Here is a 13,029-nt window from a genome sequence, read left to right on the forward strand (position 1 = left end):
GTGATCATCTTAAATTTGTGCTTGTTTGATACTGGTCGGAGGAAATAATTTATTGCTATTTATAATAATAATCCTTGCATTTTGTTATGGACAATATCACGTCATCGAGACATTTGAAAGTGCTTCACAGGATATATTGTGAAGTGGATTGACTGTGTATTTTGTGGGTGAACCCGTAGCTAGTTGCACACAGCAGTATCTCATAGACACATGGAGCGAGTGACCAATTTTATTTGGGGGATTGTCAGCCAGGACACCAGGAAGCAACTCCATTCTCTTTTCGAATAGTGCCATAATAATAATAATCCTTCCATTTGATATAGCGCCTCATCATGTCTTTGAGACGTCTCAAAACTTACCTAATGTTTCCCCCTCCCCAGGAATCAAACCCAGGTCCTCTCGCTTGCGTTGATGAGTGCTCTAACAAAAATGCTACAGGGATCCATCGGATCCTTTGCATCTACCTGAACAGGTGGACCTCAGTTGAACTGATAACCGATGTAACTGCATCAACCACAAGGTTAGGGTCTGCAGCAATGAGGAGCCTCACCTGTTAATGCCATCCCGAGAGTAGTACACAGAGTACATGAGGATCTCTCCTTTGGGCTCGGCTGGTGGACGCCAGGTCAGCTTGATGAAACGTGTGGAGACGAGGAGAGCGACCACATCGCGAGGGGCTGAGGACAGGAGTTCGGCCGTGGCGGCTGCTGGATGGTCAGTAGTGGCACTTGTCAGTGAGGCGGGGGCAAATGTTGGGATGGGAATGTCTGGCACAGTCGGGGGAGGGAGGGGGGAGGAGGAGAAACGGCAAACACCACAACCAAACAAAAAGGTGGGGAGGAGAAAAAAAAACACAAGAAAGAAAATAAACCAAACCAAAGCACAATGGGAACAGCACAAAACGAACAAACGCAGAAACGTCAGTAACCATCAATGGCAAGCGTGCGATTGACCACTAAATTAAAAAGGGAGTAACGGACAACACACAATGCACCATCGCAGAGCCACAAGCACACAAACACGCTCACAGTTCAACTAACGGTACAAGTCACTGCAGACACCTGGAGCGTAGCATAGCAAAGTATTGCAATCCAAATAGTTCAAGATACAGGGGTTGTAGCATTACATGTGATGGACCTGATCGCTCCAGGATCTGCACAGTGAGATTTTTTTTAAAACAGTTTATTGCAGATGAGGATTCTTTTTTCTCAGCGTCCAATGGTTCAGTATGTTAACTCCAGGTGTGAGCAGGATGCATGTGGGAGGAAGATTCACAGCACAGTTCTGGATACACTTAGTTTTGCTCTTCTGTTACACTGAAAGACAAGGCGGAGACTCTATCGCAGATCCCAGGGCCCAGCAAGTATCTAACACTACGTTTCTGACAAATTTCATAAGCTGACTCTCACTGACCGAGATCAATTGACTCTCCAAAATGCTTTGACCAAGGGTTTGCTAATTTTGTACAGAATAAACATTCTGCACCCGACTAGGTAAAATCAAAGAAACCAGAGAATAAGCAATTAGGCACGGAGATAGAAGTGTTTGTGAGGAGCAGTAAGAAGCAGCAAGATTGGTGTAAATGAATGAGCAGTGAAAAGCATATGCGATGGGGGAGGGAGAGAGTCATGTGCAGAGATTATGTGCCTGTTGTACCTACATAAATTAACCAAGTAATAATATCACCCCCCCCCCCCACGACAGAACAAGGGAGGTCCAGGCTACCTGCGTTGTGTGGATTTCTCACACCTGCTGGGCAATTATACACTTTCCTGGACAATCCACTGCCCCAAGGCTACCCCTTGCTGCTCACAAGGAAGGAGGGAAGTGGACCGCCCCAGGCTGCTCTCCTGCACCATTCAGCAGACAACAGCAGAGCAGCGCAGGCAGAAACGTGGCAGACCTGACCTCTTCCCCCTTCCTAGTCAGACAAAGGCACAACTGGATGTCAAGTGGAAAGAAAATAATTGTTCAGAAATGTGTCATTTGTGAAAAAAAAACTGTGTGACAGATGGCAGAGTTGTGGGGTAGAAGTGTGAAGTCCCTGGTAGTTGTCTCCGTGCTGGGTACTGTTAGCGATGTCTACAAGCTGTGCTCTGCCCAGGAGTAGCAGATCTGTTGCTAAAGGCACTTTTGCCATCTGCCCCAGCACCTCGCTCACCCTCTCTCTCGCTCTCTCTTTCACTGCTGTTGCTGCCACCTGTTTCCTGCTGACGCCAGTTGCCAAGTCCTGTATCCCAGCCCCCTCCCTCCGGTGTGCTGTCTGTGCTGCCTCTCACTTACCATGCTCCAGGATGATGAGCTGGGCACTGGCCTGGACATTGCCCACGTCGTTTTCTGCCACACATTGATACAGACCCTCGTCCGACTTCACCAAGCCCAGCACTTGCAGATTCTGTTCGTTCTGCAAACGCACAACATGCGAGAGTCATAGAATCAGCTACACAACCAGAGAGAAATACTCTAGTCATGAACTTATAATAATCCTTGCGTTTGATGCAACGCCTTATCACGCTGTTGAGACGTCTCAAAGCGCTTCACAGAATATACTGTAAAGTGAATTGAATGTATATTTTGTGGACGAAACACTGCAGCCAATTGTGCACAGCTGTATCCCACAAACAGTCGTGGACTGAGTGACCACTTAATGCAAGTAAGGCACTTCCCAACTGGAAAAGAATCACCCAGAGCTCAGTTCAGACAGAACCACTATGTGAGTGTGGAGTGGTCTCTGTATAAGTGGGGTAAGACTCTCCTCATAGGTACAAGCTGTGAGCAGTAGACACAGCGTAACAGGCCTCCCGTCAAGAAATGGGTTAACATCCCTCTGTATAGATACCAATGCACACACTGCCTGTGACTGAGCACTGCGATAGAAGACTATATCTCAGCAGTGCTCCTACCTTCCAGTTTCCTTCTTCTTTGTAAAACCAATACACAACTCCCCCCAGCCACACCCACCCCAGACACACACACCACCACAGCTCTGTCTCAGGGTGCTTTTGTTGTTGCTTTCCACCAGTCCTGTCTAGTTGATTTCTGTGTAAAACCAATGTTTGGCGTGAGGCAATTTTAGAAAACATGCTGTGGTTGCAGTCAGCTACCTACGTCAATGGCCACAGGAAGGGGGTAGCCGGAGGCTGGTACTGATGGAAGAAACATGATCCTCACAGTCACTGCTGAGGAAACGTAACTGGAGAGAGGCTGTTAGCAGCAGTGATCTGGAGCAAGTCCAGGGCTGCCCCACAGCTTCTCTCAGCTCACACTGCTCTGTAATAGGATTGTTTTCTGCTGAAGGATGAAAGTACCCACTCAATTAAATCAGATAATTCTATACTCTGACCTGGACATGGACCAAGCAGGCTACAAAAGGACTCGGGCTGCTGCTGCCAGACTCAGTTACTGTAGAACCACAATACTATGTAGCTGACACTAGGAGGCCACCTTGTCTTACTCATTTGGGAAGGAATGTCCTGAGGGAAGCTTCTTTGTGGTTTGTGTTATAGTTATAGAATCTGCTGGTTATTTCAGTGTGGTTGTGGAGTGAGGGGATGGGTGGGGCTCAATGGCTGCTCTTTCACAGGCAAATTCCATCATTGCCAACTCTGGAGTCGGCATCTCCAGGATTTGCCATCCCTGCCAGTACTTGCAAATGCTGATGCCACCTCAGTGGGAGAATTGGCAATGATAAGTGCTATATCTGACCAGGATAATCAGCAAATATTACTTAATATATATAGAAAAAATAGGCTGACTCAAAATGAACGGAACCCACAAAATCACGCAATTTTGGTATACTAGAGCCTGTACAGATTACTACATGTTGAGGAATATTACTGTACACTCGGGTGCAATAGAGACTGTAGACGTTACTGGACATTGAGGGGCAGTGAAGTGCATGCAGATTTAGCTGTACTGGAACATGTACATGTTGAGCTGTACTGGAACGCATAGAGATTACTGCAGATGCTCGGATGTTGGGAGATTTTTCTTGTATAATTCTTGTCATTCTTTGCACTGTTGCATGCTTCAGCAACAGGAACACTACAGAAAGAAAAAAACATGACATATGTGGCCCTCATACAATAGTTATAAATGCATTTCCGATCCCCCTTTTAATGCCTGTAACAGTTTACACTGCATCAATTAAGTCTACATCTTACTGCCAAAGTTACTCTTTAGAAAGCATTTTACTTTTCATGATGTTCTGTTAAGTGGCCCCATATCACAGTTTCCAAGCTTGCTAAAGGACTTCCAACACTGGAGAGCACTTTGCTAATGAGAGACATTACAGAAATGGGACAGAAGTGAAAGCAATTGATCACTGCTAACAGCCCTACAGCAGGCATGCTGGAGAAGCTGCTGTAGAGAGGACCATGCGTGCCCTAGCTGCGATATGAGAAGAATCTCACAAGAGCACTTACAACAATCTTAAAATAATCGCTCGGAATCACCACGTCTCCATTCTTGATCCATTTCACGGTTGGTGTAGGTTTTCCTGTCACCTCACACTCAAAGACGATGTCCATGGACTCACGAGCGTAAATGTTGTCTGGACCCTTCAGAAAGTGGGGAGGAACTGTAGGGATAGAAAAATATCAAGTGCATTAAATCCACTGCGTTCTTTACCAGTGAGGTTTATATCAGCGATTACTGCAGTCCCACTCCACTAGAACACCAATCCCACGTTAAGGAAACATTTTGTGGATTCACCTTCTGAGCATCAGCAGGAGAAACAGCAAGTGTGGGGGAAAGGAATGGGGTGTGGGGTATTGGCAGCAGATAGGTCACTGACTTAGGTAGAGTGTGGCAGTGCTTGGCTGAAACAGGCAGCTGTTAATATGAACTCTAATATTTTGATAGTAACAACAATGGAGCAGGAAAAAGGGGTTTATCTTTTCTGCTCCATTAGCCACTCAATGTACTCTATGTGTGTGTGTATATCTCTCCTCAGCTAGCCTGGTGTGTGTGTGCACGCACGCACGCACGTCTCTCCAGCTAGCCTCGCGTGCGTGCGTGTGTGTGTGTATCTCTCTCTCTCTCGCTAAGCTCACTGTGTCTGTCTCTCGCTCTAGCCAGCTCCCACTGGGCAGGTCGCCACTTGCTGCATCTCGATAATTGAATGGGAATATATGTAAGACTCAACTGCATGATTTACTCATTTACTAAATGGTTTTCAGTCTTGATCTGGTTTTAATAGTTGGGAAGGTCTGTTGCTGTGACAACTAATTACTTATTTATGTAAAAATCATTAGAACATCTGAGACACCTGCTACAAACATGGGAGGGGAGAGGAGGTTGAAGGAAACCTCTGGTGGACAAAGGCTCTGAAACAAAAGGAGCTGTTGTACACTTGCTGTGCTTGGTTGCTCCAGCCAGGCCCAGTGTTTCTATTCTCCTGGGGATAAGACTGCTTATCTAATGTCTGAGCTCAGCCGTTGCCCCCCCCCCCATCCATACAGCAAAGAAGAACTGGACTCCAGTCGAGTCTGGAGGGTTAAACTTGGTACTCCAGATCATTAGGCCCTAGAAGATTCAGCAAGGTCTATGATGGTTAGTCTTCAGTGAACCAGCAGTTATATTCCATATCAAACTTCTTGCCCCTGCCCTTTCCTCCCTTTCATCTGGAAACTGGGAATCTTACTTAGCGGGATTTGAAAACAGCACACAGAGAGATTTGGGCTTGGAAGATGTGGCTAGGATGCTTCAAGGAATGTTTGGAGAGGACAGACATTGCCACAGACCAACAATCTCGTGCCTGGGCTTTGCTTAATGAGCAGTAGCCATGTGAAAATTAATTGTTCCTCAAATCATAATGATAGCCTAAGATGGTGGTAATAGCCACTGAGCAATCTCCCTGCCAGTCAGTGAAAAATTTATGTAGTTCCAGGTGGAGAAGTGCTGAGCATTGCAGTGACTGAGAGAGAGGTCAGATTAACAAATTACCAGCACTTCTGCTAAGTGAGCAACACGATTATTGCTGACCAATTCATTCACTTCAAGTCTCACACGGCAGAGTGAGGAGGCAGCGCACCTTTCGCAGGGAGGGAGAGCCGTCAAGTTAACAAGGTCAGGTGGGGGGGAAGATACCGACAAATTATCAACAGTAAAAAGTTCATTTATAGATTTACTAAGTGAGTGGACTGAGCGATGGCAGATAAAGTTTAATGTTGGAAAATGTGAGGTAGCACACTTTGGCTATAAAAAACTAAATGAGAAAGTATTAGATGGTGTGGATGAACAAAAGGAATTCAGTGTTCAAGTTCACAGATCACTGAAGGTCAGTTCACAGGTACAAAAAAGGCATCAAACCCATTGGCCTTTAACACAACTGGGCTGGAATATAAAACAAAGGAGTTAAGAGTTGTAGAAAGCCCTGGTCAGATCTCATTTGAAGTAATATGTGCATTTTTGGGCACCACTCTCCCTCTCTCTCTCTCTCACACACACACACACGTCTGTTATCAGTACCTTGAACGTTCAGTTCTGCCTGGATCTCCAAGGTTTCATTTTCACTTTTTGCAATGCAACTGTACATTCCACCATCTTCTTCCGTTACACCATTGATCCTCAGACTCCCGCCACCAACGAAAGCCATCCGTTGGAAGCTATCACTGTTCAGGAGATAATCATTGGTATAAAGAACATGATATAAGCCAATAAAACTAAAACCCAGCAGGAAATGCTAGGGTCAGCTTACGTTCAGAAAGTCTTCATTTTCTCTGCAATCTACCCCTCGAAGAACACCACCACTTGATTGAAATGCATTGTTTAACCCCCAGATAAAGAATGCACTTGTTCAGTCTTATATCAATTAGGGCTAGAAAACAGACAAGTGAATTCAGAGAACAAAATACGTGGCAGTTCCATTATAACATTGCCACCTGGATCCCATACCTCAGGGTCCATGTTATTAGCGCNAAAAAAATCTGACCATGTGTCCTGCACCTCTTTGCCCCAACAACAGTCAGCAAGCTTTCAGCCACTTTGCCCCCGCTCTCTGGACCCCACCCTTCTCCCATCCAGTTCAGGATCCACTCCATCCCTGCAATGCTCTTTGAGACTTTCACCTATGTGTGAAAGGTACGATATAAGTGCATTTGAAAGAGCTTCCAGATAAACCAAGGATTACTGACAGTATAACGGTATTCATTTTTATAATGAAAGCAGGAGTTGGAACTTTGTATATTCCGAGTCAGACCCTTGTGTGGAGGACAGCATTGGGAAAGAGTCTGGTACCCTCTATTTTTTCATGTCTCTGTTATTGTCATTCATTTCTTCTTCTGGGAGAACTCCATCAAGGCTTGCAACCTCCAAAATCTCTTTATGTAATAATAATATTAATGATAATTCTTGCATTTGATATAGTGCCTTATCATGTCTTCAAGATGCCTCAAAGCGCTTCACAGAATATACTGTAAAGTGAATTGACTGTATATTTTGTGGGCGAAACATAGTTCGGATACACAAACACCCGTGTAATAATCATACAAGCTCACACTTATTTAGAGACTTACAGGGCTAAGATCAAGTGGAATTTCAGGCCTCAGATAATCAATCTCTCAGTCAACAATTAGCCTCTGTGTCAGCCCTTCCTAGTGGAAAGGCGTAAACGTACAGGAGGGGGAGAGCACAGCTGGATGGGCTGGTCAGGCAGGAGTTTTTTTTGTTGTTGAAAAAAACACTGAAGTAAGGATGGAAAAACATTACCAGCCGAAAGTCAAACTTCCTGCATTTAATTTATTTGACTACGTGCATTGTTAAGTTGTTGGCACAAAACAAACTGGAATTAGGACAATTTTTGTCATGTAAAAAACAAACTGCACCGAAAATATACTCCCAGACCGCAGTTTACTGGGAAAGTGATTTTAGTTTCAGAAGTTGCTCTGTAATTAAACTTTATCCTAATAGTATCCAGATCTCACCAAGAAGCCCTGACGTACTCAGAGACAGATTAATCAAAGCTGGGCTTGCCGCGGGAACTTGGCTCACTTGCTTGGTGCGACTTTTGTTTGAATCAGAACCGCTCCAGGGCTCTTTCCGTTGCTTAATGTTCCTTTAGTACTGAGGCTGCTTGTAGCCAGCTAGAACAGGTAGTACAGATTGTGCTTGCCAAACACATGAGCATATTCTACGTGGCACTTTGTCCCCATATGCAGATATTCTGATGCATGTTCTCAGGGGTTAGTTACAGACAGGGCAGTGCACAAATTGTCTAAATACAGCCTTTCAACCAGATCTCAATGTGACTCCCAGCTAAAAAATGTCAACTGGAGACTGTAGCCAGTAAGGGGTAGGAGAAGAGAGAGTCCTGCCAGAAAGCTGGGACTCATTATCTGTGCAAGGAGGCGGTTAGAGGCCAGGGGCCAGAGAAACAAGAGTATTATGCACACCGCACAGAGCAGCACAATGTATGACAAACGTAAAACTAACATACTGTGGAGTTAATAGTCTAAATCCGTGCACATTACACATTCTGCATTTATTTAGTTTGTCTCGTATTACAAGGTGGCTGGCGACACACCAGATCTGCAGGACCTGTGTTCAGGCTGAGCAATAAGCAGACATTAACGTATAGTGTCTGCACACCAGCCAGTCTCCCTGACCCATTAAGATTGCTCTGCACTTTACAAGCGTGACTCCTGACGACTGGATTACAAACATAGACACGTGTGTGCAGTGAGCAGCCAGAGTTTGATTGGAAAACAATCTTTATTTGCCATCTCCTAACACCCAAGATATCTACACTTTATTAGCTTAGTTCCAGCACAATTTATCACTCTACTGACTCGCAGTAAATCACACACATTTCCACCAGAAAGCTGTCATAAATCACTTTTTTTAAGCGTTTATCTGATAGATTCCCTGTTTATGTGGTTTCCAGTAACATCTAAAGCAGCTGAAACTCCCCCAATCCCCACCCATGAGTATGATAATCTACGTCAAGAGCTCTGACCTTACAATCAGTGTCTGTCTGGCTTTGGGACACAGTCATTACCTCAGCCCTGTGCCAACATGGAAAAACACTCCAATCCAAATGGTTCAGCTTTCAGCCAACCCTTCGCCTACTGTTGTTTTCTTGCACTTTCATTCTACTCTTTCTGCCCCACTCTTCAGACAATATAGACTGATGTTGGGATCTCGCTCCTAGAATCATAGGATGTCACAGCAAGGTCACTTGAGCCATGAAATCTGCACTGGTGGTATTCTCTGCATAAACCACGGAGTCCAATCCCACTCTTCTGCTCACTCCCTTCACCCTTCCTCCTCGTCCAGTAACTTCTGAATAACTTATTAAGAGAATTTATAGACTCTGCCTTAACAGTTTGTGGTAGAGAATTCTACACTCCTACTCTGTGTAAAGAAATATTTTCCAATCTCCTGTGTTTTAAGATAATCTTAAATTTGTGCTGTCTTTGTGTTAATTTGAACAGTGAAAATCTATTTCTGTACATAATCACAAAGTCTTCCATCAGGTCGCCCCTTAACCTTCCGTGCTCTCATTGAAAACCTGTTCTAGCTCTGGTAGTGGAGGGTAAGTAGCCCATTATTTACTGAGCTCTTTCCTATTGTGTTACAAGTTGGAGAAATACTTTTAACAAGCGTTCTAAAGCTGAGAGCCTTCGGACCATGGTAGATCCAACTGCTCAAGTCACTGACTAGGACTTCTCTTGTTGAGTTCAAGAAATGATTCCTCATCTCTGACTTTAAAGTGGCCAAAAGCTGTTCTGCCTCATCTATTCCAATTAAGAATGACCAGCAGCTGTATCAGAGACCCAGGTACCGAGCAGTCGTCCTGTCAGAGAAAGTACTCTGATACATCTACCCTTAAAGACCTAACTGATGTGATCTAACCAAAAGTTACTAGTTAATCAAACATTTATACGCTGTTGAATTACAAAGGATTCTCATTAACTTTAATATCTGTCTTATTTGTTTGATATGTTTCATTAAAGGTGAGTGCTGACATAATCGCAGGAGAGCCAGAGAGGATTCTGAGACAACCAGAGTTAAGGAGTGGAGCTAACGTACAGTTAATAACAATCATACTAAAACATCTGGGGGTTAGGCTAGGTCTGTCACATGGTCTACACGTTGTTGTAGGAGAATACTGCAACTTAGAACTATGATGAGATTGGGAATCACATGAAAACCAAGCACTTCCACACCTCAGGCACTCACAGTATCACCATCCAAGGATTCACACACCACCATACTAAGCCAGTATGAGTACTAAGTACTAAGCCAGTATACCAAACCTTGTTTGACATTCAACTATCCTTTCTACCCCACATCCGTGCCATGACCCTTTCTGCCTTTCCCCTATCTCCACCATATCGCTGGGCTCCACCACTGTCTTGCACCGCAGGCCGCCAAGACCCTCATACCCGCATTTATGATTGTATAATCCAGGCTCGACTATGCAAACTCCCTGCTTGTCGGCCTCCCTAAGACCAGTCTCCTTGAAGACTAGTCTCAAGACCCTCCTATTCAACCGTGCCTTCAGTCACCCTCCTTCGCCCCTGCCTTCCATCCTCCCCGATCCCGACCCCCATCTCAGATCCGAAACACTGGACTGTTCAGAGCCTTGGGACGTCCTCCCGACGTGAAAGGCGCTATACAAATGTCATTTTATTGTTGTTGATACATATAGGTGCCCTGATGGATATGATTAAGGAGCTGACTTTGTAGACAATGTGAAACATAAGTAACATTAAACAAGAATGATTACAGATATCTATCAAGTGCTTTAGAAAAGATAAAATCTCTAGATTGCCAACTTACCACTCACTGCTTGCTCTTCTATAAACCTTCACGCTCAGTCAGATGACCCTTCACACATACATCTCCAACCCCTACCCCTCCAACCTATTCCCATACCACACACACACACCTTCCCCCCTCCCCACAAACACATACATTCTTCTCTCCCCCCAGATCTATACCCCAACACAAATGGAAACAATGTACAGACCTTTCTGTGATGCTTTCCTCATTCCTGGTCCAAGTAATGGTGGGTGTTGGATAACCAGAGACAACACATGGTAATATTACTGTCTGACCTGTAAGTTTGTTCACAGAGACAGGATGTTGAAGAAACAGTAGCTTTCGCTCCATGCCCATATCTGCAGAAAAAAAAGAACTTCAATGAGTGAGTTACTAAAACTAAACGTTCCTACATCTTCCACTCTTAACATCCGTAACCACCAGTATCCTCAGGCAGAACAGCAATGAATCAATTCACAACCTTTAGAGCCATTATACCAAAGGGAAGGATGATTACTATCATTGTAACTCTCACAGTGGAGTTATGCAAATCTCAATTAATATCCCAATTAACAGCATCAAAGATTATTAATTTGGGTCTGAAATAATAGTAGTAATCCTTGTATTTAATGGCACGCCTGTAACATTGCAACACCTCAAAACACCTTTGAAATAACTGTATTTGTAGGCAAACCACTTCATTTGAGGCAAGTGCAGGCTGTATTTGTAGGCAAGAATCACGTCAATCGATGGTGAATTACCGGGTAAAACGTCAAGCTGTGCTTCCTCGCTGATTTTGGATGAACCAGGGGTCTCCACAACGCAACGGTATGATCCAGCCACACTGTCTGAGACATTGCTGATCTCCAGAGCTCCGTTGGGCAGCTTCAGAAACCTCCCTTCCAGCGCCACGGGCTGGCGGTTCTGCTCCCACCTCACAAAGGGACCGAGGTCGGCGTTTACTTCACAGTTCAGAAGGGTGCTGTCTCCCTGGTGCACGGAGATCGCTTCGGGCTGACTGCTGAACCGAGGAAGACCTGGGAGGTTGAGTGAGGGGGAGGTGGAGAGAGAAGAAAAAAGTTACCAATCATTTTTTTCCAGATACACGCCAAAGATGACACCAACTGAGAAGTGCTCCTATATTCACCAGTAAAGTAACCGAGGCAGGGCAGACGTTCTCCAAAGGTACTATTGCAGCAAATCCATTGGTCGGATTCATGAACATCCAACCCAGTATAAACCTGTTAGAATTTTACCTCCTTCAGTCCTGGAGGTACTGACGTGTCAAGGAGTATGCCCAATTTCTACATGCAAACTTAGTGAGTAAGTGTCAGAGGTTATTTGATAATGGATGTGGGGGGCACATATCGGAACCTGTTCTTGCTCTTTCCTAAAGTCCACACACCTGAAAAAAAAAGGGGGGGGGGAGGGAGGGGTCAGTCACAGAAGCTGAAACATGAGGAGTACTCAAATCAATAGCAGCATCTCAAATGCTACTCCAGCTGAAATCTCTAGTAACTCAACACTGGGGATTGAACCAGAGTCCTGCCTGATGGGTGCAGCTCAGTTACACACAAGGTAATGCCTTTAATCACAAAGCCAACAAGGGGAACTTACAGTAGAAAGTCAAGTATTTACTTGTCCACAGACTCCAATGTAGAACTTAAGTTATTCTACAGTATCAGGGAGTTTTTTTTTTAAAAAAAAGGTAGCCACGATTGCCATAAAGGAGGACAAACCAACAGCACAAAGTGGAGAACTTAAAGATAGGACAGAAAAACACACACACACACACAAACCAATTATCATTTCTCATTTCTTATCAGCAATGGGGTTTCATATCACTTTATATCAGCAAAGTGCTCCGGGACACTACCCACGTGAAGGGTGTTATATAAATGCAAGTTGTTGTTGTTGGGGTTGGTCCGAATAACTGTGGATTTCAGGCTCTGCTGCATTCCAGAGTCTGAATCTGGTACCAGAAGAAGACAACTTTACTGAAGAGGACGTGATGCTTCTATACAAGCTGGTGCCTGAGTTATTTTAATGTGCCAGGTATTTGGGCTTGCAGTTGGGTAACAGGACTATGCAGCTTTCTGATTGTATGGCCACCCTGGCTACCCGTGGAGAATGCAAAGTATAGATGTAGTGGATCAGTGGACTGTGTGACACTATTCTACAAGAGTAGCCTCCCCTCCAACTCCCACAGCAGCAAGCAACGCCCACCCCGCGGGACGCACTACCACCTTAGGCTTTGACAAA

At 44.7% G+C, this 13,029-nt stretch overlaps 1 protein-coding gene across 5 annotated transcripts in view; it reads right to left on the reverse strand.

Moving 5' to 3' along the window:
* The window catches only part of neo1a (neogenin 1a), a 73,584-nt gene that overhangs the window by 16,081 nt on the left and 44,474 nt on the right, over window positions 1-13,029 (reverse strand). For 3 of the 5 annotated variants that reach the window (XM_007908781.2, XM_007908795.2, XM_007908778.2), the window contains exons 3-8: window positions 11,529-11,804; window positions 10,976-11,126; window positions 6,472-6,614; window positions 4,425-4,579; window positions 2,284-2,404; window positions 551-767 (exon numbers count right to left, since the gene is read on the reverse strand). In XM_007908781.2, the coding sequence (XP_007906972.2) occupies window positions 551-767; window positions 2,284-2,404; window positions 4,425-4,579; window positions 6,472-6,614; window positions 10,976-11,126; window positions 11,529-11,804 (1,063 nt within the window). The remainder of the gene's footprint in view (window positions 1-550; window positions 768-2,283; window positions 2,405-4,424; window positions 4,580-6,471; window positions 6,615-10,975; window positions 11,127-11,528; window positions 11,805-13,029) is intronic. The other 2 variants (XM_007908798.2, XM_007908788.2) reach the window with 1 other exon arrangement.

Source organism: Callorhinchus milii, unplaced genomic scaffold, assembly GCF_018977255.1.
Source record: "Callorhinchus milii isolate IMCB2004 unplaced genomic scaffold, IMCB_Cmil_1.0 Scaffold22, whole genome shotgun sequence".
In the NCBI taxonomy this organism is placed as follows: Eukaryota; Metazoa; Chordata; class Chondrichthyes; order Chimaeriformes; family Callorhinchidae; genus Callorhinchus; species Callorhinchus milii.